Source organism: Physeter macrocephalus, chromosome 20 (genome assembly GCF_002837175.3).
Source record: "Physeter macrocephalus isolate SW-GA chromosome 20, ASM283717v5, whole genome shotgun sequence".
Classification (NCBI taxonomy): Eukaryota; Metazoa; Chordata; class Mammalia; order Artiodactyla; family Physeteridae; genus Physeter; species Physeter macrocephalus.
Genome location: NC_041233.1, coordinates 6,599,428 through 6,625,706, shown reverse-complemented (window position 1 = coordinate 6,625,706; position 26,279 = coordinate 6,599,428). Strand labels below are relative to the sequence as shown.

The 26,279-nt window shown below is 36.7% G+C and overlaps 2 protein-coding genes across 6 annotated transcripts in view; one reads left to right on the top strand and one right to left on the bottom strand.

Moving 5' to 3' along the window:
* ERO1B (endoplasmic reticulum oxidoreductase 1 beta) overlaps positions 1-11,468 on the top strand; it is a 65,446-nt gene extending 53,978 nt beyond the window's left edge. For 2 of the 4 annotated variants that reach the window (XM_028481259.2, XM_028481258.2), the window contains 5 exons: positions 492-561; positions 2,774-2,860; positions 3,861-3,994; positions 8,421-8,473; positions 11,117-11,468. In XM_028481259.2, coding sequence (XP_028337060.1) covers positions 492-561; positions 2,774-2,860; positions 3,861-3,994; positions 8,421-8,473; positions 11,117-11,151 — 379 coding nt within the window. In that variant the 3' untranslated portion in view covers positions 11,152-11,468. Of the gene's footprint in view, positions 1-491; positions 562-2,773; positions 2,861-3,860; positions 3,995-8,420; positions 8,478-10,054 lie in introns of all 4 variants that reach the window. The other 2 variants (XM_024115712.3, XM_028481260.2) reach the window with 2 other exon arrangements.
* Positions 11,469-18,490: 7,022 nt separating this feature from the next.
* Positions 18,491-26,279, bottom strand: part of GPR137B (G protein-coupled receptor 137B) — a 44,778-nt gene continuing 36,989 nt past the window's right edge. Inside the window, exons 6-7 of one of the 2 annotated variants that reach the window (XM_007110467.4) lie at positions 21,049-21,173; positions 18,491-19,357 (exon numbers count right to left, since the gene is read on the bottom strand). In XM_007110467.4, the coding sequence (XP_007110529.1) occupies positions 19,246-19,357; positions 21,049-21,173 (237 nt within the window). In that variant the 3' untranslated portion in view covers positions 18,491-19,245. The other variant, XM_024115692.3, reaches the window with a different exon arrangement.

The following is a 26,279-nucleotide window of genomic DNA, read 5'->3' as shown; positions in this document are numbered from 1 at the left end:
CGTAATTTCTTCAAAACATTACACTCATAAATTACAAAGCCCTCTTTTTTTTTTTTTTTCGTAATTTCTTCAAAACATTACACTCATAAATTACAAAGCCCTTTTTTTTTTTTTTTTTTTGCGGTACGCGGGCCTTTCACTGTTGTGGCCTTTCCCGTTACGGAGCACAGGCTTCGGACGCACAGGCTCAGCGGTCATGGCCCATGGGCCCAGCCGCTCCGCGGCATGTGGGATCTTCCCGGACCGGGGCATGAACCCGCGTCCCCTGCATCGGCAGGCAGACTCTCAACCACTGCGCCACCAGGGAAGCCCCAAAGCCTTCTTTATCTTGCTTTACTCTTTGATTGAATAGTTTAAACTGTTTGTCACCTTCCCACATTACCAAACCTTACACATGAGTAAATTCTGAATTTTAAATATTTGTAGGGATAGAAAATTCTACCAGAGCTTGAATTTTTCATCTGTCGCTTATAATATTTTCATTTCATTAGGTCCTTTCCCATGCACTTTGACGAGAAATCCATGTTTGCAGGTGACAAAAAGGGGGCCAAATCGTTAAAGGTAAAAAGTTCTTGACTGGGGGACCGGGTAGGGAACAGTTTACTGGTTGTGTTTTAATCCTGTTCATCTAGACTTTCTTTCCCAGTTCACCATCTTGTTGGTCTGACTGGATTTTACTATAAATGATACAAAAAGCTCTTTCTCAATTCCTTTCTCCTTTCTAGTTTGCCCAACTGCTTAGTGAATCCTCAGTCATACCTCTGACTAATGACACCTTTGTAAATGTCTTTTCAAAAGGCATTATTTTGAAAGTTTTCTTACTTTCTTTTCTTTCATTTACTTATTGCTGTTTTGATGCGTCTTAAAAAAAATCATGCACTGTTAGCCACTTTGAAGGTAGTAAATAGTATATTTTCTAATGTTTACTTTACAAAATGTTACAGTTTTGAAACTATTATGTTTTTGTCCTAATGGACTAACATATAAGGCAAAAATTACCTGTTGACCTGTGATGTCAGAAGGAGACTATATTTTAGGAACATTATGCAACTTCATGTTACAAGCACTTGGTTTTCATTTGCTTACAGTAATTAAGGAATACATTGTACCCTTACAGTGTTCATAAAAGTATTTGAAATTGACTGGCAAATAGTCTTCTACCACAGCTCCACAATTTTTTATATGCGATTCTGAAATCCAAAAAGCTCCTAAAACTGGAACATTTTTCTTATGTTTGGTACAAATTGATTTGTTAGCAAAACCTAACCTGAACTGGTGTAAGGATATTTGTAGTGTTTTTTAAAAAATTCTGCTTTATATGAATATTCTTACATTTTGTTGCAAAAACAATCATGTATTTGATTACAGGGTGTTGCCATACACTCTGGTAGGGTGTTTCATAATACATAGTGTGTGTACTACATTTCTAAAATCTCAAAAATTCTGAATTCTGAAACACATTTGGCCCCGAGATGTTTTAGATGTGGATATGCTACAAGAATGAATACATTAGTAAGAGTTCCTTGGTATTTCTGAAGTGAAGTAATTTAGCCACAACTATATTTTAGTTTTGGAAGGTTGTTTTGTTTTATGGTTGTTTTAGAGGTATATTAGTATTATAGTATTTAACATAATGCTAATTCATTTTTGTAATGCTTCCTATTTTCTTAGTGTTTATACAAATATTATACTTCTGATCAAGACAACTGTAATTACATATCTTTTTATAGATGAGGAAGGTAAGACTGAGAAGAGAGGTTTCACAGCTAGCTTTCAAGTTATTAAATACTGGAAATTTGGTTTCCTATTTTTCAAAGGTGTAGAAAGGAGAATATAAGTCCATTTTTCCATCTGCTCCAAAGAACATGAATTACATGAGAATGGAGAGCAAAGGAGTTTTTGTGTTCTATTTATGTTGTCTTTCTTTTGGCCAAGGTATTGATTCCTCCAAGCGCTTTAAGTTTTCGGGTGACTCACTCCAGCTCTTTGCAATAAAATGTTTACCTCGGTGCAATAAAATGATTTTTATTTTCTATGTTTGCCCTGTGAAAAAGATGAGGAAACTTCCTCTTAGCTAGTTTTGTCCTCAGAGAAGGTGAGACTGACCTTAGAGTCACAGAAACCCATGCACAGATGCTCACAGGCATCTGACTGTGTGGGAAACTAATACAGCAAAAGTCAAGGATCCAGTAAGCAAGCATCCCTGGAGAAGCTGCATTAGCAAATGTGGGGGACTGTGAGATTACAGACCCCTTGTATAGCCCTGTGATCATCGGTGCTGATGGGGAGTACATGTTATAAACATGGTGTGGTCCTAAGGAGAGAGATACGGACACTGATTATTGTTCTAGGACTAGCTTTCTGATTTAGACTCGTACAAAACAATGCATCAAAAATAAATGAAACATAATATAGGTGTATTTACCACTGGTTTGTACACAGATATCAAATGGAAGCAGCAGTTAAGCTCCTTCAAAGTAAAAACCATATTATTTACTTTGGTGTCCCCTGTAGGGTACATGTTGGTACTTTGCATGGAGTGGCCCCTCCATCAAAAGTTTGTTGAATTAATATGTAGAATGAATTTTATAAACTGCCATTGATGTTAGCTGTTTTATGTGCCATGTTGTGCTATACAAATTCAAATACTTCTCTTCATTGTTGAAAAACACAACTCATTCATTAATAAGCTTTGAAACTTTTATTATAATTCAGACAAATGCAGTTTAATTTTAAATGTCTAATTAGAATGAACATGTGTTCTGCTTGTTAGGAGGAATTCCGGTTACATTTCAAGAATATCTCCCGTATAATGGACTGTGTTGGATGTGACAAATGCAGGTTATGGGGGAAACTACAGGTTTGTGTGTTGTCTTCTATTTTGAAACTATTACTAACCTTAAATTTCTCCACTGAGAAGTTGAAAGTTTTTACTAAAATGTCCTCATTGTTCATTGAATTAGAAATCCAAAGTGTGGTGTTCCTGTTTTATTTATAAAAACAATTAATATTAGACTCTGTGTGTTATATGTATATGTATTAGGATGTTTTTCCTATTATTGTAGGTTAATGATTTTAGTTCTATTGTATCTGTTTCTGTTGGTACAATCTCAGATTCATTTTTGAAGTTGGTGGTTATAAATAGAGTGTATTGGTATTTTATATACCTATATAAAAGGTAAAATATAATTATATAAGAAATTTAATTATCAAATTTTGGTCACTGAATTTGTATCAATCATCAAAGGAAGGAGGCCCCCTAGTCACAAAATAGGAAAGTTCTGCCCAGCAGGCCCATTTACCTAAATGTTTCAGCGTAAAAAGGATTGTGCGATTGTTTTATCTTTTTACGAAGATGATATTAAGTCATAGAAAGTCAAGAGACAGAATTTTTTTTAATGGAGGCTACACTGAAATCAGATTTTTCTTTTTCTCTGTTGCTAATAATTGAGAAATTATTAAGTGTAGGTATCACTATACCTATAAACTAATACTAATTTCTAAGTTTTGAATTGTTAGGGGCTATAAAGAATGCTTTCAGTTACATATTGAACACTGTAATCCTAATGTGATGTTTTCTATGTTAAAAAAAAAAGGCATTTTAGTAATTTGGAATAGTAGGATATGTATCCAAAAAGTGTTAAACTACTCAGATTTCCTTAACAGCTTAGATAAATTTATCATATGCATAATCTGTGAGGAAGTAGAAACTGTATTTTACATAGTTGAACATTTTGGTGAAAAGTTCAGTTCATATGAATTTCCTGACTTCTCATCACAGTGACTGAGTGTTCCTTTAAACCTTTATAGCAGTTATTATTATATGAATTTAATTGAAAGTTTATCACTATTTTCTTTAGACTCAGGGTTTAGGAACTGCCCTGAAGATATTATTCTCAGAAAAAGAAATCCAAAAGCTTCCAGAGAACAGCCCATCTAAAGGCTTCCAACTCACTCGACAGGAAATAGTTGCTCTTTTAAATGCTTTTGGAAGGTAAGAACTGTTTTCATAGTGAAGACTTTTGATTCCCCTCCTGGTTTCAACAAACTGCAAAGATCATCTTCTTTGCTAAAGTAGTCTGTTTTGCTTTGTTTTGTTGACAAAGAGGGAAGCATTATTGTCATATAGCCATCGTACCTGCACTCACAAGCCAGTTTCTCTACAGGTTACAGGAAAAAGTAATAGTTTCAAATTGCCAGCATTTCCCAGTTTGCCTTCTCAATTTTGTGGGGAAATAGTCTCCTAATAAAATTCTCTTTAGCTGGTTTTAACTCGTTGAAGTACAATAGCAGGAGTAAGGAGAGTTTGGCTCAGAAGGTGAGGAAAGAAAAAGACATTAAACCTTTCAGCTGCTCTGTGTCTTAATCTGAGGAGGCATTTTTCTTTCACTTATTCTTCCCCTATTGTTTTCTGTGTACATACATACAGTTTGCTTTTTGTTTATACCACAGATGGTTTCAAAAATAATTTGAATTTGCCTACAGAGGTACATGCAGTACCAACTAAGTGAAGAATACAGAAGAGAAGGAAAAGAATCATAGAAAATCAGAGAAAACAATACTATACTGCCCTGGGAAAAAAGGCAAAGTCAAATCAAGGAAAAATTTAAAAAATAAAGAAAGAACAAAGTAATACAGAGATTCTTATGTTTTCTTAACATGCATTTTTAAGTTAAAAAGAGGCACTTAAATTAAAAATAAATTAATTGAAATAATTAATTAATTAATTGCCCCTTCCCCATCTTAATAGCAAAGATTTCACCTGCTGTTCCCTGTATTTAAAGATGACCATGTAGGTTGAGATTTCAAACACAAGATAGACATAGAATGTCCACTGGTAATTGGTGTTTCATGAAAAATTCAATCCACCCACTTATGAGGCTTGTAGTAAGATAAAATAGGAGAAGCTGAATTAAATTTAAATTATTTGAAATTTAAATGAAAAAAGATTTTAATCAATTTAAACACTTAATTGAAGAATAGTTGGTGTACAGTATAGTGATTCACAGTTTTTAAAGGTTATACTCCTTTTATAGTTATTATAAAATGTTGGCTATATCCCCTGTGTTGTACAATGTATCCTTGTAGCTTATTTTATACATAGTAGTTTGTACCTCTTAACCCCCTACCCCTATGTTGCCTTTCCCCAGTGGTAACCACTAGTTCTCTGTATCTGGGAATCAACTTCTTAAAACATATTTAAATCTAAATTAAATTAAATTGAGAAAGAAGCAGATGTTAACTTCCTCAAAATTTCTCTGCATCTCACAAGGAATTACTCACAAATGCAACCCTTCCAGCTGAGTTCTCTAACTAGAGCCTGCTAGTACCTTTTATTGCTCCCTAGAGAGTACTGGACTCAGGATCAGGTCCTAGCGTTCTGGAATCCTGGCCCTGCCATTTACTGGCAGCAGGATCTCAGGTACATCACTCCTTTCTCCCAGCTTGTTTCCTTTCTCCATATAATGAAGGAGGAGTAAAAACCTTTCTCACAGAGTTAGCATGAAGATAAAACAAGGTCCTGTGTGACACTTTTCAATCACAAGACGCTACCCGAAGTCCATGGCTGTGGTGGACATGGGGATGGGGCTTTACAAACACCATTGTACGTTTAGTGCCCGCATATTTTCAGGACTTAAAAAATTGTCTTAGTGTTTTTATGGCTAGACTAGGTGTGAGAAACCTTTCTTTTCTTAAGGGTAATGACACTCAGGGAGGGATGGTTACACAAACAAGGCACAGCCTAATTTAGTCTCCCTTTTCCTCCCCACGGAAAACAAATAGCAGCCATCTGCTTTTTAGATCTCTTTTAAAATATTCATCTTTTTTTCCCCCTAATTATTAAAGTAATTCATGGTCATTATAGAAAATCTGGAAAAACATGTGCAAGTGTAATTTAGAAAACAAATTTAAAAATCACTCATAACCCTACCACCTAGGACGATTTCAACATTTGGCGTATTTTTAATGTGCATTTTCCCACTACTTATACGTACGTGTGTGTGTGTACATGTTTTCAGAGTTGAAACCATACATTTTGTATGCTTTCTTACCCTGTTTTACTTGGCATTACATTGTAATCATTTCCCAATATTACTAAAATTTTTTTCATAAGTGTTATTTTTTTCTTTTTTATGGAGGTATAATTGACATACAGCATTGTATTAGTTTCAGGTGTCCAACATAATGACTCAGTATTTGTATATGTTGCAAAATGATCACCACAGTAAGTCTAGGTAGCATCCATCACCGCATGTAGTTAGAGTTTTTCTTCTTGTGATGAGAACTTTTGAGATTTACTCTTTTAGCAACTTTTAAATACATAAGCACTATTTTTAATATAGGCCAATATTCTATTACATGGACATACCACAATTTAGTGATTCTTTTATTTCTTAGTTGAGTTTAACTCTTTCCTTCATATGTATTCTATACATTTCTTACTTTTTCCTTAAAAAATATTACAGTTCTTAATAATTGTTAATGAGATATGTTCATTGTATCTTCCACCTGATTATCAGTCCATTTAAATAGTAAATGATTTTGGCTGCACTAACACACACAATTATCGTGTTATGCTTTGGGAGGGTTTGTGCATTCATTCCTGTTAAGTGAATTGGTAGTTTTCTTGGTCTGACAACCTATATAATACAATTGTGCCTCAATTAGGGCAGCCAGGACAGCATTGCTTTGTCATGTGATGCTAGTGGGCAGAGACTCACAGTGAGCATTGTCTTTGGTTTTGGCCAAGGAAGGCTGGGAAATGTGGTTTCTTTATCTTGAATACTCTGCAAACGTCTTTCCTACACTAACAGCCATTTTTTGATAGTTTCAACATTTATATCAAATGGCTTATTTTCCAGGGAACAAATTAATATACCTGTTGGCTATTAAAATATATTTTAGTATCCCTCTAAAAGTACCGGTAAAGCAGTAGGTAAATGCAGGTACGCTCTGTGCCTTCCTGTGTCTGTCTTAGAATAATAATAGGGAATGTGGAAAATCTCTCTTGTGTAATAAATTGTGAGGTCTGGAATGCATCTTCACAGAGACTCTGGTCCCATATAGTGCTGGCGAGTTTGTACTCCCCACGTAAAAGGTAACCTACAGTTAATTTGTATGATAACCTTTGAGTTTTCTGACACTCTCCATTTTGTATCTAAATCAGACTTTGAGCATATTTTTTTCATTGTTTTTTTCAGCTGCTGCTCTTTACTAAGCTCTCTTTTCTTTAGTTATGGACCTAGGTTTCTACCATATCTTCATATGTATTTTGATAGGTTTTTTTAAAAACAGGTACTTTGAGGTACAGCATATGATTTTACACATTTGTTTAATAATCATAATGCTTTTTCGTAATAAGTAAACACTGTTTCAGTCCTCTAATATTCTGAGGATTAGAGTAAGAATTCATTTTCTGTTAATCCTACAACTTGTAAGACTATAAAGAAAATGTTTTTGAGACCATAAAGGACATAGATTTTTTTGAGAGGACATATGGTCTTGGGATCTGATGAGCTGGTTAGAACCCACCTACTCTACTAGCTGAGCAACCCTGGGAAAATTACTTGATTTATTTGAGCCTCAGTTTTCCTAAAATGTAAAATCAGGGTTAATTTTATCTACCTTGTGGAATTTTTTTTAAACAATTAATGAGATTGTATCTGTGATGAGCTTAGAACATTGCCTACCATACTTTAAGCTCTCAATATAAGAAAAGCTATTAAGTTCTTAAAGAAATGAGCTTGGTACTGCATTCTACATTATCTTAAGCTATAGAAAGAAAAACATTAGATTTTTGTTGTATCAACCCTGAATTGTACCTAAGGATAATGGAGCTTATAGAATTTTTTTTTATGATTTCCATTCTAGAGTTTTACTTCTGGGTCTGGGCTCAGAAGCATTTCATTCATTTATTCACTCAATAATAATTTATTGAACACTATAAATATGGGTGGATGGAGGGCATGGGGATTCATCAATAGACAGAATAAATAGAACCTGTACCTTTGGATTAAAACAAATCCGTGCTTGGGGAACAACAAGAAAGAAGCGGATTTGGAGAGTAGTGTGCAAAATGAATTTACAAGGCCAAATGTAAATGATTTGAGATTCTTTATTGTAATGAATTATCATACCACTGTTCCCATCATTTATCTAGAATCTGTTGATAATATGAAGTAACTGGCTTCCCTTGCCCCTTCTAAACCAAGACTAACGAACTACAGCTCTGCGTTTTGTCAATCTTTAATAATCATAGTATATGCATTTAAAAATGGAAGCGTCACTGTTCAGTGCTGTTTACATCATTTTATTTTTGATTTTGCTTTCAAATTGTAGCCCATATAACAGCATCAATCATGTGAAGTGTGTACACATCATATTAGCTGTGCTAATATGCTTTTTTTTTTCTCTTGTAGGCTTTCTACAAGTATAAAAGAGTTACAGAATTTCAAAGTCTTATTACAACACAGTAGGTAATAGAGGCTTTTGTATGTCTAATTAGAGACATAAAGTGACTGTGTGAAGCCTTTTTAGTCTTGGACATTTCAGCAGAAGGAGACTAATCTTCAGACTTCAAGAATTCTGAAATCTTAAAGAAAATTCAAATGTTCACTTGAATATTTATGCTTCTTAATAGATTATCAATTAGAGATATTTGTAAATGAAGTATATACTTTTAAAACATGTAAACTGCACTAATTCTGTGTTTAATTCCATGTGTTTCCATCTGTTGAATATTCTGCTATTCCACTTGTTTAGAATTGGCTTCGTGGTTATTCTTTATTTCCAGCTGTCAAACCTAAATGACTATGTCTCCATCTGAATAATACTGTTAACTAGTCTATTATGGAAAAGGAGAGCTAGGGAGCAAATGTTGCTTAGGGCAGGTATCAGTGACAAAAATTTGTCAGTGATTTTTAAATGTATTTTTAGCCTTGCCTAGCTCTGTGTGTCACCTTCTGTAAGATGGAAGTGTCAGCGTGATCAATGACCCTTTCAGTGTATAGTTATAGTAGTTACTTAAGAATCCCCAAGACTTCAATTTCATTGGTTTTTATTGAACATTTTAGGTTGTTGTTGTTGTGTTTTGCTTTGGTCTAAAGGACCTGCTTCGGCAAAGGTGAATAAGTAATATCCCCTTTGCTACCCAGCCAGATTTCATGTGCCTGCAGTGGGCTGGCTTAAGAGGATTCTTTACTTAGAATCTGTAAATCAGTTTCTATTGATTGTGTGTTTCTTTGCCCCTAATCCAATTTTAGAAATTTTTGTTTAAGAAAATAAACCCAAAAAAAATCGCATAAATACTTATTTAAGTTTCCATCTTGATAAAATTTGAATGGAATTATAAGGATTTATAACACCAAATGAAAACATTATATACACAAAACTTACTATTTTAAATTAAGCATTTTTAAAGGATTTTATTTCAGAATACAGTCTATGCAGTCCTCTTTCAATCTGATTTTCTTTGGTAGGGTATTTAAGTAGATAAATTAGTTCATTACCTTCTCTAAGCTTCCCCTTTCCCCACATTTTCTTTTTTAGTTCTTTGTATATAAATGGTACTTCAAGTGACTTGTACCAACAGATGACTTCATAAGTCCTAAACTGTCATTTTTTAAACCTGGGATTTAAATATCCTTAATATTTAAAATATTATTTTAAAAGGTGTTAGTATATATAATGTGATTAATTTGGAAGGTTGCATCTGTGTAGAAGTAATGCGGGTATCAGTCTTTCATGAAGTAAATAAGTGCTCTTAAACCCATATCTTATCCTGCCAAAGTCTGAATGTGTTCATTGATGATTTTTAGTGGCATATTTTAACTTGTATTTAGTTGGCTTATCCTTCTTTTAAAAATACTTAGCCATCCCTTGGAAGGCTATGGTTTGAGGGAGTAAGATGTCACTATTATTTTCTTACCCCATTTCTAACCTTTATAGACCTGGAGTTTTCATGTTGTTGTTGATAGTGGTGGTATTTCTTTTAAGTTGAATAAAACAGGCTGACTTGGTTGGAGCCTCCTCTACTTTTTCTTTTCATTTTTAGGGATGCAAGTTATTGTCTGGTGGGAGAGGGGGACCTTCAGATAAATTTATCTAAAAAGTGAATATCTAAGTAATCCTGCTGGTAAATTAATAAGAATTATTCTTAGTGTTTTTCAGAGTCTAAGAAAATGTGAATGTTTTGCACTTTGTCTATTATTACTGTAAGTTTAAAAATCTTTTTGGTAGTGTTACTTCACCGCTCCCTCAGTTAAAGGCTATTATTTAAGCTCTATTTCCTGAAGAAAATCTTTGGTCATTTCCAATTTCTTGCTGCTTTCCTTTACTGTGATTTGTTTCAAGCTTAGTTAAAATTGTGTATTAGAGTGAGTTCTAGGAATTAAAAGATCTAGTTAGGGTAAGAAGTTCTTTTCAAGGTTTTAACAGATCTTTCACTACCAAGAAAATAAACAAATGAAGTATTCTTAAGCTGAAATCTATTTGATTAACGTAACTTTACCATAAATTAGATTGTGGCGGGCAGCCTACATTTTTGTGTATGTGTGTGCTTTTTAAATGAATGTGTAAGTGATAGGAATCTTTGTTTTGTGAGCCTGTTGATGTTTTATGGTCCTTATGATATAAACTTTTTTCCAACTCACATACCTTTTTGTTGTCAAATGATACTAGAGTACCGACCGCATTGTGAAAAACTTGCCTGGCAATAATACCTCTTGGCATTTTGTCTTTATCTCATCACCTAATTTAAAAGTCCAACACTTGATAATATAACAACTTGACAGAAATGATTGTACCAGCTGATAAAGTAATGAAAATGAAGAAAAGGAAAATATTCCTTCCTTCAGTGGCATGAGTTTATTTTTTTTTAAGTGGCATCTATGCAAGTTAGAAATACTGTATATTAAAACTGGTAAATTTAAATGTTTCTCTTGTGTTGATTCTTAGATTATGAGGAGGATCAGACAATATTAGTAATGGTTTTTACAGTTTTGACATCTGATAAATCCAACGTTTTAGTTTGACATTTTAACATTGTGAATTACTCAGTACTTGTAATCTCTGTACGTATATGAAACACTGTGCCATGTTTTCCAACTTTATCTAGGTGCCACTGTATATAAGAAAGGACAGCTATTTTGATCTCCGTCAGCACTGCCTTCATCTGGAAATTTGGGAACAGTTCACAGTAAACCTCTCAGCAGTTAGCAAACTGAAGTACCTGCAGAAACCATAGCTATTCACCAAAATACAGACTGGGTGCATGGTACCATGGAAATTATTTGGTAAAACAAAACAACATAGACACACACCAAATTTACGTGTACTCTATTTTAAGTAACATCTACAGGTGCAGCTTTGATTTTGAACAGAATTTCAAATAATTTGCTGTTGTACCCACCAGATTATAGAAAATGTGAATTAAATGTTTCTGCCATCTTCTCATCTTGTTCTTTTTTTTTTTAACCCCCTTTTAAATGTTTCCTTTCATGAGATGAAAACTTGGTTATAATTTGTGGCGAAGGGAGAAACTAAGTAGTCTGTGGTTGTTTCTTTTTAAAATCATAATTGCACTCCTTGGCAGCCACTGTTGAAGGGCTTTGCATGGATTATTTATCTTCTCAGCAACCCTAGCAGGTAAGTACAATTACTTCTCTGTTTTTAAATACGAAAACTGAGGATAAGAGAGGCTAAGTAACTTACCCATAGTCACAAATTCTAGGTTGTGGGACTAGAATTTGAAACTGGAAAGCCTGACTCTGTTATAGAGTCTCGGCTCAGAAGGTGGTGTATTTGTGTTAGTTTATAAATTGGCTTATTACCATTCAACTAAAAACTGAGGACTTCTGGCATCCTTTGATTGGTTTTGTCATAAAGCTATTTAAATATACTTATTTTTTGAAAAGGTAATAACATTCACATGGTTCAAAAACCAAAAAATATACAAAGCTCTACAGTGGGACGTTGTCTTTCTTGGGCCCAACTTTCCGTACTAGGCATCCTTCCCCTGCCCTTACCATCAGTAACCTCTGCGCTTGGTTTCTTATGTTTCCATCCATACATCTTTAAGGCATATACCAACAAATACAAAAAGTCTTATTTTTTTCTCTCATTTTTACCCAAAGAGTAGCATCATATACATACTGTTTGCGTTTTTTGTCCCCCCCACTTAGTTTTTCTTGGCAGTCTTCCCACGTCAATATATAGCTTAATCACTTTTTTCTTTTTTTTTTTTAGTAACTGCTTGGTATCCCATTATATGACTATGCAGTCGTTTAAATAGCCAATCTCCTATTAATGGGCATTTGGATTGTTTCCATTGTATTTATGCCATTTTACACATATGTAAATACGTACTTGTAGTCTAAATTCCCCCAAATGGAATTTTTGGGTCAAAGACCATGTGCATTCATAATTTTGAAAGATATTAGAATATTGCTCTCCGCAGGGGATGGCTGCCAATTCACACGCCCAGCTTCAGTTGAAGGCAGTGTCTGCTCCTCCACAGCCTTACCAATACCAGTGTTATTAAAAAGCTGGATTCTTGCTATTCTGATAAGGTGCAAAATTATGTATCAGTGTATTTTATTTTGTATTTTTCCTATCATGAGTAAGGCTGACTACCTTTAATATGTTCAAGAGCCATATTTCCTTTTGTGTTCATAACTTTTACCCATCTTTCTACTGCATTGTCGATCTTACCAATTTCTAGGAGTGCTTTATTTAGTAGAGATGTTCATACTTTGACTGTAATAAGCTGTACTTTTTTTTTTTTTCCAGTCTGTCTTTTGACTTTGCTCATGGTGGTTTAGCCATGGAGATTTCTTTGTCTTTATGCAGTCTAATTTGTTTTAGTGGCTTCCGGACTTTGTGATAATTAAGAAGGCCCTCTTCACTCCACAGCAATAATTCACCTATATTTTCTTCTAGAACTTTTATGATTTTCTTTTAGATCTAAATTTTGACTCCTTGGATTGTATCCTGGCATAAAGTGCAAGTTAATGATCCAACCTAATTTTTTCCCAGACGATTACCCAGTTAATCCAGTACCATTTATCGAACGGCTCATCTTTTTTCCTCACTAGTTTGAGATGCTATGTGTATCTCATCTAAAATCCTGGGTTCTCTGTTTCATGGATCTATTCACTCCTGTACCTGTACCACATTGTTTTAACTACTCAGGGCCTATGTTTTAATACCTGGTACATTGGCCCCCTCTTATCTCCCCTGCCCCCTTTCAAAATTTTAAAATGATTTTTTTTAGCTGTTCTTGTTTGTTCCATAGGAGCTTTAAAAAAAAGTCCTTTAACATAAGAATCATGCTAAAAACTCTGCCCACCTCAGTGTTTTCTCTGGAGGGTTGCCCTTTTAACCACATATTGTGTCACTGTTCTTTTGATACTTCACCTGATAAAAATCTACTTTTTATTATCTGTTGTGTTAATCATTTCATTATTCTAGTTGCCAGCGCCCAAACAGATGAGAGCAAAGAGACAGAACGTGAGGTGCCTGTGTAGACAGAATTTCATCTCAGTGCTTCCGTTTTAAGACTTAGTTCTCAAATCATTCTTAGAAGCTATCTTGCTATACAATCCTTATTTCCTTTTTTACTCCATTATGGAGTAAAAGTTGGATGTGTGTCAAAGATTCATAACAGGGAGGGGCCCTTAAATGAGTATTAATCTTCTAAAATTAATATGCAGTGGATAAAAGTGCAAGTTCAAGAAGACACCTTAAAAAAGCCCCGGCGATATCTACCAGAAGAAACAGGATTTGAATATTCACTCACTGTTCTAGGAACTGGGCACATAGCAGTGAACAAAACAGATATATCCCTGCCATCGCGTAACTTATGAATTCTGTAACCTCACTAGGTTATATCTAGTTGACAGCGAGAATGCACCCAGAGGAAGAATACAGTTGACCCTTGAACAACATGGGTTTGAACTGCACAGGTCTACTTAATATGCAGATTTTCTTCAATATATACATATTACAGTACTACACGATGCATGGTTGGTTCAATCTGCAGATTTAGAACCGGAGATACGGAGAGCTGATTATAAAGTTACATGTGGATTTCTGACTACTTGGGGGTCAGCCCCCCTAACCTTCACGATGTTCAGTAATCAACTGTGTATCAGTCGAAGAGGAATAGGTAACACAGAAACCTGTCTAGTGGAGAAGGTCCCCTCGATGTGAATGAATCTTATTTGTCTGCTTGACAGTGCCATCAAGTTGTCACAGGCTGATTAAAATCAATTAAAATCATCTACCTACCACCCCTTGGTCAGGGCAGAGTCTGCATTCACCATGCATCATTCTGATATCATTTAACTTTTCCAGGCAGATTTCCTTCACAGAATGTATCTCCAAATGGGTAAGTGTTCTGCTGTCTTTTAACAGGTTTTCAGTCTGCACACCTGAAGCCCAGACTCTACGCTAGTGAATGCACCAAGGGGATAGTGCACCAAGGATATACAGTAGCATAAATTGAATGGCGCTGGTAAAGCATTATTTGGTTATCCTAAACTCACCCTTTCTATACCTCAATCAGTGCCTTCAGGGAGCACGTATGACTTGGGACTGCAAAGAAACGGGAGGGACTGTTGTAGGTTAGCAAGGGTCGTGGGAAATTGAGGGTCAGAGTCAAGAAAGGTCAGAGTGACAGAGATCAGCAGAGAAAAGAGGGATTTTGAAGCTCATACCGGCTGAAAAGAAACAGGTCACGGATCCGGCTGAAGCGAGCAGGCAGCTCATCTCTAGTTCTGACTAGGCTCTTAAAGTTCAGAGACAGAAAACATATTCTGGAGATAAAAGACTAATATTCTGAGCGGTAGGGCACCAAGCTCTAAAAGGACAGATCAGGTTTGGAGGCTAAAGAATGAATGCTGGCAAGGTGTGATTAGTCTCTAGGAAAATAGGGGGTAGGTCCCAGCGACAGGTCAAGGGATAGAGATAGAGGTACGGAATCCAACTTTAGAGGAACCAGGTAGATACCATTAGGAGCTGCTGAGTCAACAGGTTTGGACCTGAGGACTTTGAAACCCCTACTTGATGACCTGGTAGCCAGTGTCAGAACCCGATGCTGAATGAACCCACATCAGTGCCCAGGCCCAGAGGAGCTAAGCGACAGGTACGGGTAATGAACACAGAGATCTAAGTTGGAGGCACACTAACATCAGCTGACTTTTAAGGTATTTTGACCCTTTGGTGCAAGGGCTCTTCATAAATACATACCTGCTAAGCGCCAAGAGTAGGGTTAATGTAAGGGTGGTGCTGTGTCCACAGACTGGGCCCACAGACACAAGTACTGAGCCCAGGGTCTAGCACGTAGTAGGTGCTCAATAAACAGACTGAATTCCACTTCCTTATCCTCATGGTCCCTTTAAAAAAGTGTTTCCTCACTTTAATCAGTTTGTTTATAGTCTTTGAGAAGAATTCCACTATGTAGCTTGATCCTTTCCAAAAGCTCCTCCATCTGGACTATGAAGAGTCTTAAGTAGCATTATGCATAGTCAGAAATGCTTCCAATTAAAAAAATTCTCACCTATATGGAATAAAATTTAGAAATGCATATTAGATGTGTCTTGATCAGCCCTATACTTTATCATGCAGTAATCTAAAGACACGAGAGCAAGTTTTTTTTTTTTAAACAAAGCTTTATTTGGAAATCTTGATAGTTTCAAATATTTAGACCCATTTAGCTCTAATAAGTTCATCTTTATGGTTAAAAAGTAAAAGCAATATTCTTGTAATACTATGTAAACGTAAATGAGGACCTTTTTCTCAAAGCACTTCTCACGCTCTAGGACTTACTAACGCTTATTCCTTTCCTCTTAATAGGGGTTAATTGTTCAAGGCCAACAAAGAGCAGTTATTCTGGATTTTGGTAAGAGAAAATTGGGGGATGCATTAGCAAGTGTGCCTGATGTAAGCAGCTGAACACAATAACCAGCATAGTCATTAGCAATGTGCCCGACACATTCAAGAAAGAACTGGCATAGCTAAATGTGACTGGTGTGTGTATACTGTAAGAATCAAAACCTTAGAGTCCACAGCTCTGTGGGTTACACTCCGGATGTTTTAATCATCAGCTCAATTAAATGGGTTAATTGTAGAAAGGAAAAAGAGCCGCTGAAGGATATCTTACAGGCAGACCTCATTTTACTGTGCTTCACTTTATTGCACTTCAGATGCTGCATTTTCTACAAATTGAAGGTCTGAGGCAACCCTGCATTGCACAAGTCTATCTGTGCCATTTTTTCAACAGCATTTGCTCACTTTGTGACTCTGTGTCACATTTTGGTAATTCTCCCAATATTTCAAACTTTTTTCATTATTACTATATTTGTTAAGGTGATCCATGATCTTTGATGTTACTACTATGACTTGCTGAAGGCTCAGATAATGGTTAATATTTTTTAGGAATATTTTTAAATTAAGGTACGTACATTGCTTTTTAAGATATAATGCTACTGCACACTTAATAGACTACAGTGTAGCGTAAACATAACTTTTATATGCACTGGGAAACCAAAAAAATTCATGTGACTCACTTTATTGCAATGTTTTGCTTTATTGCAGTGATCTGGAACCAAACTGCAGTTATCTCCAAGGTCTGCCTGTACACAAATCAGTTGGAATTCTTTAGACAATTAACTCCATAATTAACTCTGTTATGCATATTTCCAGTGGATGCACAGGAACATTCACATGCAGCCTTTTAGTGTTGAATCAGACTTAGCTAAATGATGGTACAAAATTTTCAGTGATATTGCCATACTTCCCCATACTTTTTTAACGTTCAAATTATGGGAGTTTTAATTTCATCATGTTGCCTTAAAACAAGAGGACAGTTGGGTATTTTAGAACGAGTAATCACCATTCCTTGCCTTCTCCTGGCCTTTAGTATTTCACCTAGGAGTAGCTTTGTTAGTGTACTTGGCAACACAAGTAAATTAGGAAGTTAAAGGAAATTTTAATTTTCCTTTCCACACCATACACGCAACATTTCAGACTATACGTGATCATTTACTATGAGAGAGTTTGTTACATAGTTCATAGTTTTGCATATTCTAGATGTGTTTACATTACTTGTACTTTAAGGCATTACTTTTCAAAAAGGGAAGAAGAGAAAAATAGGCACTTAGAACATTTTTATCCTTTCTGATAAAAAAATAATAGTTCAAATAATACTAGCAGCTTAATCCTAAAAATAGATTACAGATTTTATCAGTTAATGCTCAGTATTTCAATTTTCTGGCCAATAATAAAAGAATAATAAGATATTTGTATGTCATAGGATGAATATAATTGCATGATGTTTTGACCTAATATTGAAGAACTGCAGTACTTCCTGAAAGCATGATATAAAGGATTTTTAAGCATTTGCTGAGTCTGCCTTTAAATTCTTCTAAGTATCACTAACAAAGATAGTATGACAAGTAGGGTGTTCTTAAAGCTATTTAGAATAACAACTTATAATATTTTAAGGTAACCTGAATAATCAGTGCAAATTTTGCTTCAGTGCAGAATTTTCCCTGGCAGTAACTGTTTTAAATATGTGACCCAAATTCTTCCATATACTGAAAAGCAAGAATGCTGTTGTGTGTGATTATGCAGGGTGAAGGTGTTGGTACACATGAAAAACCCAATCATGACCCACTGAAAACTTGAGATCCTGATTTTTAAATACCATCAAGATAAGAGAAGCAGACTTGATCGCTGTGCAATCAGTGCCCGGAGACAAGTTATTCCTGAAGGCCAAACTGGGAAGGAAGACATCAGAAATGGGTTTCATCACGTGGGCAGAACTTACTAATATAAGTTCCTTTTCACCTGCCCCTCCCTCTGTCCCGAGATGTGAGATTTCCTAGGCAGAGCAGAAAGATACTTTCTCTCTGGTAACAATACTTCCTCTAGTACTCTAGCCTCCCTGACAGAGCCATGTACAGTCTCCTATTATAGGCAGTTTTATAACTGCAGGCCACATATATATATATGTGTGTGTATATATATATACATATATATGTATATATATGTATATATAGACTTGGAGATTTTAGAATGGCATTTATGGTTGGGGAACTAGTATTTCATGATGTGTTTCACTTAAATGAAAGACAACTTACAAGCAACTGTCTGGAATGCCCTTTTACATGGCTGAGAGGCAGGACTCATGCTATAGGATACTGCAGTGCTACTACCATTTTAAACATGCAGCTTCCAGTGGGCTGCTTTCAGAGCTACTTAAAAATAAAAAGTATTATTTTAAATATGGTTGGAAACTGTAAGAAAACTGTTAGGATTCCATAGTCTTTTGGCTCAAGGACTCAGGGTTACCTGTTATTAAACCCCTTCTGAGAACCTCTTCGTTGTTCAGTAATGAACGTTCAGTGAGCTGGGAAAGGTGCAGTCTTGCTGAAGTCCTGAGGTAATGGGTATTAGAGTCACTGGGCTAACAAACTGTGCAAAAATCTCTGAATACAGCAGAGGAAGTTTAATAGTGTAAGTCAACTCTATCAGTGTTTTTATTAACATTATCAACTTATCATTGATGGTATACATTAGTGCCCTGTTGAAAGGAGTACTAAATTTTGGCAAAATGTAGGAGATTCTCTGAGGAACCAACCATCTGTGCCTCCAACAAGTCTAAGGAAACAATTTACCTACTATGCAGTCTGTTGGCATTCTGCTACATTGTAACTTTCAACACTGGAGCTGCAATCGGCTATCTAGATGTCAGCTGTACTTAGAGTCTACCAGAATCTGAGCGATCCGAAGAGGTAAGGATTTGAGGAATACTTTAGTCCAAAAGCCTTTTTAAAAAAAAAACAAAAACCATCAGACCATATACTGTATACTTTTAAAGTGAATTATGCATAAAAGTCTGTGCAAACTACAACATATATTGCAGTAACATTCTGAAAAAATCCTAGTATATTTTAGCATTAAGTTATATAAAATACATCTTTATAAAAGTACAGAATTTTTTTGAAGTTTAAATTATACTCACTGAAACAGGCAGCCAGGCTCACTTTTTAGTACTAAAATAAGGTTTTTATCAATCTAAATTATTGCTTAGTCCTGTGGAGCCATCAGAAACCTGTAACAAAGAACAATCGAGTCCTATTTATTTCTTAAGGAAACGTGCCCTAAAAATTCAGCTGTCATTAAATTAGTCTTTCTGAAGATTTTCAACTGAGGCATCGTCCATGTAACTGTTAACTGATGCTACCCATGGCCTGGTTTGTCAGGATCCAAAATTGAGTCTGGTTGTAAAGTTCCTACTTGAGCCAGGAAGCTGTTCGTTTGCTGTCCCCAATCATAACCGTCTGGAGCAAAACTTGAAAAGAAAAGGCGAGATTTCAGTGACGTGAAACATTATGCTGTCGATGACATGCCAATCTGAGGTACACAGAACTGGGGCTTTGTATAAACCAGACCATCCCAAAGCTGTTCAAAGCAGCTTCTTGAAGCCCGTTTTCCCACTAAACAGTGCTACGCGCAGTGGCTAGAAGACCGCCCACAAAGGTAACCTGAACTCTATAGAGCCCAGAAGTGTAGTAATACTGCAGCCGATCACTATGTATAACAAAACGCTTTAGCAACAAATTGTATCTGAATCCTAATGGAGAGTATACCTCACTACCTGTGTGTCTTTGGACAGATAACTTTTGTGCCTTGATTTAAAAACTTTTTTTCTGTGCCTCAATTTTATTATGTTAGAATGGGAGTAATATTGGTAACTACCTTGTTGGGCTTTTGTGAGTTAATACCTGTAAAATGTTTACAACAGAATCTTACTATACAGTTAGCTCTCAATAATGTACATTATTGTTGTTGTATCATCATTATTTTCCTCTGTGTAATGGAAAGGGGATCTTTTCTTCTTCCACAGAGGTAGTGAGGGCGCCCTCAGCTGTGTCTCTTCCAGCACGTGAGAGGTTAGGGCTGCTCCGGCAGGTTACAGAGGGACATACATAGCGAACAGGCAATGCCGTCGGGGGCTGGATAAGAGAACAGTTTTAGGGAAGAGAGAGAGGACACCTTTTGACCTCGAAGTCCTTCCTGTTCACTGACTCCTTTCCCAATTATCTGTGTTCTTTACACCTGCTGGCTGGGTGGACTGCTCTGCTCTTTTTTCCCCAGCACTGTCTTTTATTCTATCATCTGACCAGGATTTCTCTGCTCCCTGATCCACTGAGAAAGCAAGGTATTCTCCCAGCTTTTCCTGTCCCTATAAAAAGGACTCCTTTCAGACCTCTTTTAAGGTTTTCTAAGGATTTTACTGTAGTAGTAAAGAGCAGAAAAGCAAGCATCTCTTTATCATTTTGCCCCAGGGCGAAAAAGAATTTACCTTAATATGCTAATGGTAGGTCTTTAAATTCACAAAGGATTTCATAAGATAAGCTTTCACTTGTAAAAAAAAAAAAAAAAAAAAACACGCGCATCTCTTTATCATTTTGCCCCAGGGCGAAAAAGAATTTACCTTAATATGCTAATGGTAGGTCTTTAAATTCACAAAGGATTTCATAAGATAAGCTTTCCACTTGAAAAAAAAAAAAAAAAAAAAAAACACGCAGCCCGAAGCTACCCTTTCACAGGAACAGCCCGGGGTCCTGGGAGGGAAGAGAGGAGCTTGGCAAAAAGCACTAGGTCAGCCCTTCCTGCTCCTCTCGCCCCTGCTGGCCTTGAAGTAAGAGGGGACAGGATGATCGCTGAGCAGTGGAGTGTGGCTGAAGGGTCCCTGGGTTGAGGAGTGGGAAGGGAATCCAGCAGCTACCCCACCTCCTGTTTGCAGACCACAACCGTGGCCTTGGCAGAGGTCACGAAGCACATGATCTCAGGAGGTGGGTCTCAACTCTGGTTGCGGTTAGTCTTACTACTCAGATGCTTCCCCTCCTTTTTCTGATGGCCTCACCCTACCTCCAGCTCCGGGTTTTATGCAGGCATTTCCATTTCGTTTGAATCCACTCCATTGGCTCAGCCCTCAGCCTCCTAACCACGCCCCTCCAGCCTGAACTAGGGTCTTACCTTCCCTGAAGTCCCTGAGGGGCAATGTTCCAGGCAAGGTCATCGTCACTGTCGTATCTTCGAGGGTTGTCAAAGAAATAAGATCTGGGGCCAAATCCATGGCTGGGGACCATTCCAGGGTTGGTCTAGAAAGACAGTGTAACGGTTCAGTGTATTTTCAGACACTGCCTTGCACGAGGCAAAGATAAATAACATCTCTTTCTTGCAGGAGACTAAAGATGCTCTATCCACCTGGATGGAGGCACTTGTTCAGGTGGCGTGTTCGTTTCAGTTACTTTTTAATTTAAGAGGTATTAACTTTTTCTCTTATCATCAGTATGGACAAAATCTTCTTTCAGAGTTCTGCTTGCAGCAGTGAATTATCACCGTTTTAATTTCTTACAGAAAAATCAGACAATACCCAAATCAGCTAAACTAGACAGTCCCAAATTAGATATAAACCTGTATAATGATGTGGGCATTCACAACAAATTAAAATAATTAAATGATGAAATTTTGAGAGAGTTTCTTATCCAGTTTCTATAATCTGCCTCTCCTGTTTCTGTCCCCAAGCTGAGTTCACCTCTCAAAAAAATTACAGTTGTCCACAGGGGACTGGTTCTAGGACCCCCACCCCCCACAGATACCAAAATCCAAGGATGCTCAAGTCCCTTATATAAAATGATACAGTACAGTCCTCTGTATATGCGGATTCTGCGTTTGTGGATTCAACATGGCATAAAATCCCACGTTTGTTTGACATCTTTGTACATATCATTAGTGTTCTTTTTTATTTTTGGCCACACGGTGCGGCATGTGGGAGCTTAGTTCCCCAATCAGGAACTGAACCCGCACTCCCTTCAGTGGAAGCACAGAGTCTTAACCACTGGACCACCAGGTAAGTCCCTAGTGGTCTATTTAAAAGCTAACCAATAGAGTATGAAAAAAGGTTATTACAGGATGGGTATCTATATGTGAATTTCTGCTTTTCTAAGACTCATCTAGCCAAACATAGGAAGCAAAGCAGAACTTATACAAGGTGGGACACCTTCAAATTTACTATTTATAGCAGTTAAAGAATGTCTATACAAAGAATGAAGTTGGACCCTTACCTCACAACACATATACAAAAATAACACAAAATGGATCAGACCTAAACCAAAGAGTGAAAATTATAAAACTCTTAGAAGAAAATATAGGGGCAAATCTTTGTGACCTACAATTTAGCAAAGGATTCTTAGATATGACACCAAAAACATGAGCGACAAACCAAAAAAACAAACTGGACTTCAAAATTAAAAACGTTTTTCCATCAAAAGATACCATCAAGTGAAAAGACAGCCACAGAATGAGAAAATATTTGCAAATCATATATCTTTACAAGGGACTTATATCTAAAATATATAAAGGACTCATAACTCAATAGTAAAAAGACAACTCAATTTAAAAGTGGGCAGGGAATTCCCTGGTGGTCCAGTGGTTAGGACTCCGTGCTCACTGCTAAGCACCCAGGTTCAATCCCTGGTTGGGGAACTAAGATCCTGCAAGCCACACAGCGCGGCCAAAGAAAAATAATTAAAAGAAATTCTTTTAAAGTGGGCAAAAGATCCGAATAGACATTTTTTCCAAGAAAGATATACAAATGGCCAATAAGTACATAAAAAATGCTTGACATCATTAGTCATCAGGGAAATACAAATCAAAAGCCACAATGAAAAAAAAAAAAGAAGCCAGTGAGATCTCTGTCAGGGCATCTTGAATCAAAAAGATAACAGCAAGTGCTGGGGAGGATGACCCCTGGGAATGCAAAATGGCACGCTCTTCGTGGGAAGCGGTCTGGCGGTTTCTCAAAAAGTTAAACCTAGAGTTACCAAATGACCCAGCAACTGCACTCCTACATATATACCCAAGAGACATGAAGACACATGTACAGAAACTTGTACAAGAATGTTCATAGCAGCATTATTCATAAGTAGCCAAAAGACGTAAACAACCCGAATATCTATCAGTGGATGGATAAACAAGATGTGGCACATCCATACAAAGAAATATTAATTGGCCATACAAAGGAACGAAGTACTAATACATACTACGATTTGGATGAACCTTGAAAACATGCTAAGTAGGAGAAGCTGGTGACAGAAAATGGCATACTGTATGATCCCGTTCATATCAAAGTCCAGAATAGGGAAATCTATATTCACAGAAGGTAGATTAGTAGTCGCTTGGGGACAGGGGGATGGGGAGTGATAGATAAGAGGATGAAGTTTCTTTCTGAGGTGATAAAAATGTTCTAAAAACTGTGGTGATGATTGCACATACCTGAATATACCAAAAACCACTGAATTATACACGTGAAATGGGTGAATTGTTTGGTAAGGGAATTATATCTCAATAAAGCTATTAAAATATATATATATGAAATGGAGAGAGATTCTCAAACTTTACAGTGCATTCAAATCACTTGGGTACTTATTAAATTATTTAAAATGTGGATTCCCAGAACCTATCCCAGAGATTCTGAACTGGGTCCAGAACATGGCCTAAGCGTCAGTACTTACACCAAGCACCCCTCGGGATTCTGACGTGTATGGCAAAGAGCCACACATCGAGTAGACTGTTACACCAGCTCTAGTGACGCCAAGTATAGAGGCTTGTTTATACCAACTGTATTTTGGATACAAATGGTAGTTAACGTTTTTTTAAAACGCCCCACCTGCAGTATGTGCTCTTTTAGAGTCAGTGAGTATGAGTTAAATTATAAATCTCCCCCCAAAAGAATATTTGACCTTTTTCTCCAAGCAATCACAGAAGTTACAGATAGTAACAGGATTATTATTGAGTCATTAGGAATTTAATTTCTTCTCCAAACATTACTATGCCAAGTAAAGCCACAGTGCAGCACAGAATTAAAATCATGGACTTAGTATGCTATGTGAAATAAACAAGTCACAAAAAGAAACAAAAGAAAAAGAAATAAAATAAAATCATGGACTTAGGAGCCAGGCTGCCTTGGTTTGAATCCGAGCTCTGCCTCCTACTAGCCATGGGGATCTTGAGCCTGAGTTTCCTCATCTCAAAATGAGTATAATACTAGATTTTACCTTACAGAGCTATTGTGAGGAAGTGCTTAGAACAGTGCCTAGCATCTATAAATGCTTTATAACTTAGCTATTTTTAGCAAGTTCTGTATATAATAATGGCATTAACCCTGGTTGCCTTGCCCAAGGGTATTTTATGAACACTGGTGCTTCACCAAGCCAGATCTGACACTCAGATTACCTGCTAAGGAGACTTAACTTCCTGAGTATGATATAAAAATGGGAAAGGGTTTTCTATTTATGATTTTGTATCATGAATTCACTCCCTCAGGATGAATTAGGAGGTAATGTCCTTTAGGGCATAAAGAATCATTTTAATTCACTAACATGCTACTATAGATGAGCAGTTATCAGTGTGGTCCAAGGACTGCTGGAGGCCCCCCCCCACCCCCGAGATGCTTTCAAGGATTGACAAGGTCATACCTATTTACATAATTAGCATATTAAGATTCTATTTGCCTTTTCCATTGTGTTCACATTGGCACCAATGGCGCAAAAGCAGTAAAAGTGCTGGTGCTTGGCTTCCCTAGTGGTGCAGTGGTTGCGCGTCCGCCTGCCGATGCAGGGGAACCGGGTTCGCGCCCCGGTCTGGGAGGATCCCACATGCCGCGGAGCGGCTGGGCCCGTGAGCCATGGCCGCTGAGCCTGCGCGTCCGGAGCCTGTGCTCCGCAACGGGAGAGGCCGCAACAGAGGGACGCCCGCGTACCACAAAAAAAAAAAAAGTGCTGGTGCTTTAGCAGATTTCAAAGCAGTGGCACCAACTGCGCTACAAGTTACCAGGTTCTTCCCCCACTACACAATCACAGTTAGAAAAAGGTTCACTTAAGAAGGTCTTAACGAAGCAGGAAAAACTGACCAATTTTATTATAAGGAAGAGAACCTGTACAACTCCGATCTGTAGCTACTTTTTTCATGCAACCTGAAAACTCATGACAACCATGGTTTTTCAGACGTGGGCATCTGGCAGACATTGTCTCAAAAGTGAATGAACTGAGCTGTCAATTCAAGGAAAACATATGACAGTATTGGTTGCCACTGATCAAATTTGAGCACTGAAGCAAAAATTAAAGCTTTGGAAAACTTGTATTCCCCACCATGAGCTTGGCAGCTTCCCAATATTTAAAGATTTTTCTGATGATCAGTGGTAATATTAATGAATGAGATATATATTTTTTGATATTGTACAATAAAAACTTAACTTTTGGAAGATCTGTATAACTCAATAAACGAGAATTTTCCAAATGACCAATGCATGGTATTAAATACAAAACCATGCATGGGTAAAAGATCCATTCAAAGTGCAAGGTAAACCAATGGATGTTAATGTATAACACAACCTGAAAAGTTCACTGATATGGTTTTAGATTCCATATTGCAGCTAACTTTTAAGAAATCACAACTTGTAGAGTTTGAGTGTATATTAAAGAATATTCACAATTATGCTAATAAAAAAGCTATTAAAATACTCATTTTTGCAACTATGTATCTCTGTGAAGCTGGATCTTCTTCATATACTTCGACCAAAACAACATATCACTACAGACTGAATGCAGAAGCAGATATGAGAATCCAGCTGTTTTCTATTAACCCAGACATTGAAAAGAGTCACAGAATTTTAAAACAATGTTACTCTTCTCACTAATTTGTTTTGGAAAATATAGTTCTTTTTCATAAAAAAATTTTATGGTAACATAGGCTTATTATTTACAATGAATTAATAAATGAGCATGTAAAATTTTTCTCACACACATACACACCTCCAAACAAACTTTTTGGAGTCCTCAATAATTTATCAGTGTAACCCCAAATAGCCAAAGCAAACTTGAGCAACAAGAACAAAGCCGGCAGCATCACGTCCCCTGATTTCAAACTATATTATGAAGGTATATCAAAACAGTAAGATACTGGCATAGAAACAGATCAACAGAACAGTATAGAGAGCCCAGAAAGAAACCTAAGAATACATGGTCAATTGATTTACAACAAAGCAGCCAAGAACATAGAATGGGGAAAGGACAGTCTCTTAAATAAATGGTGCTGGGAAAAGTGGACAACTATCTTACACCATGCACAAAAATTAACTCAAAAGGGATGAAAGGGACTTCCCTGGTGGCGCAGTGGTTAAGAATCCACCTGCCAATGCAGGGGAC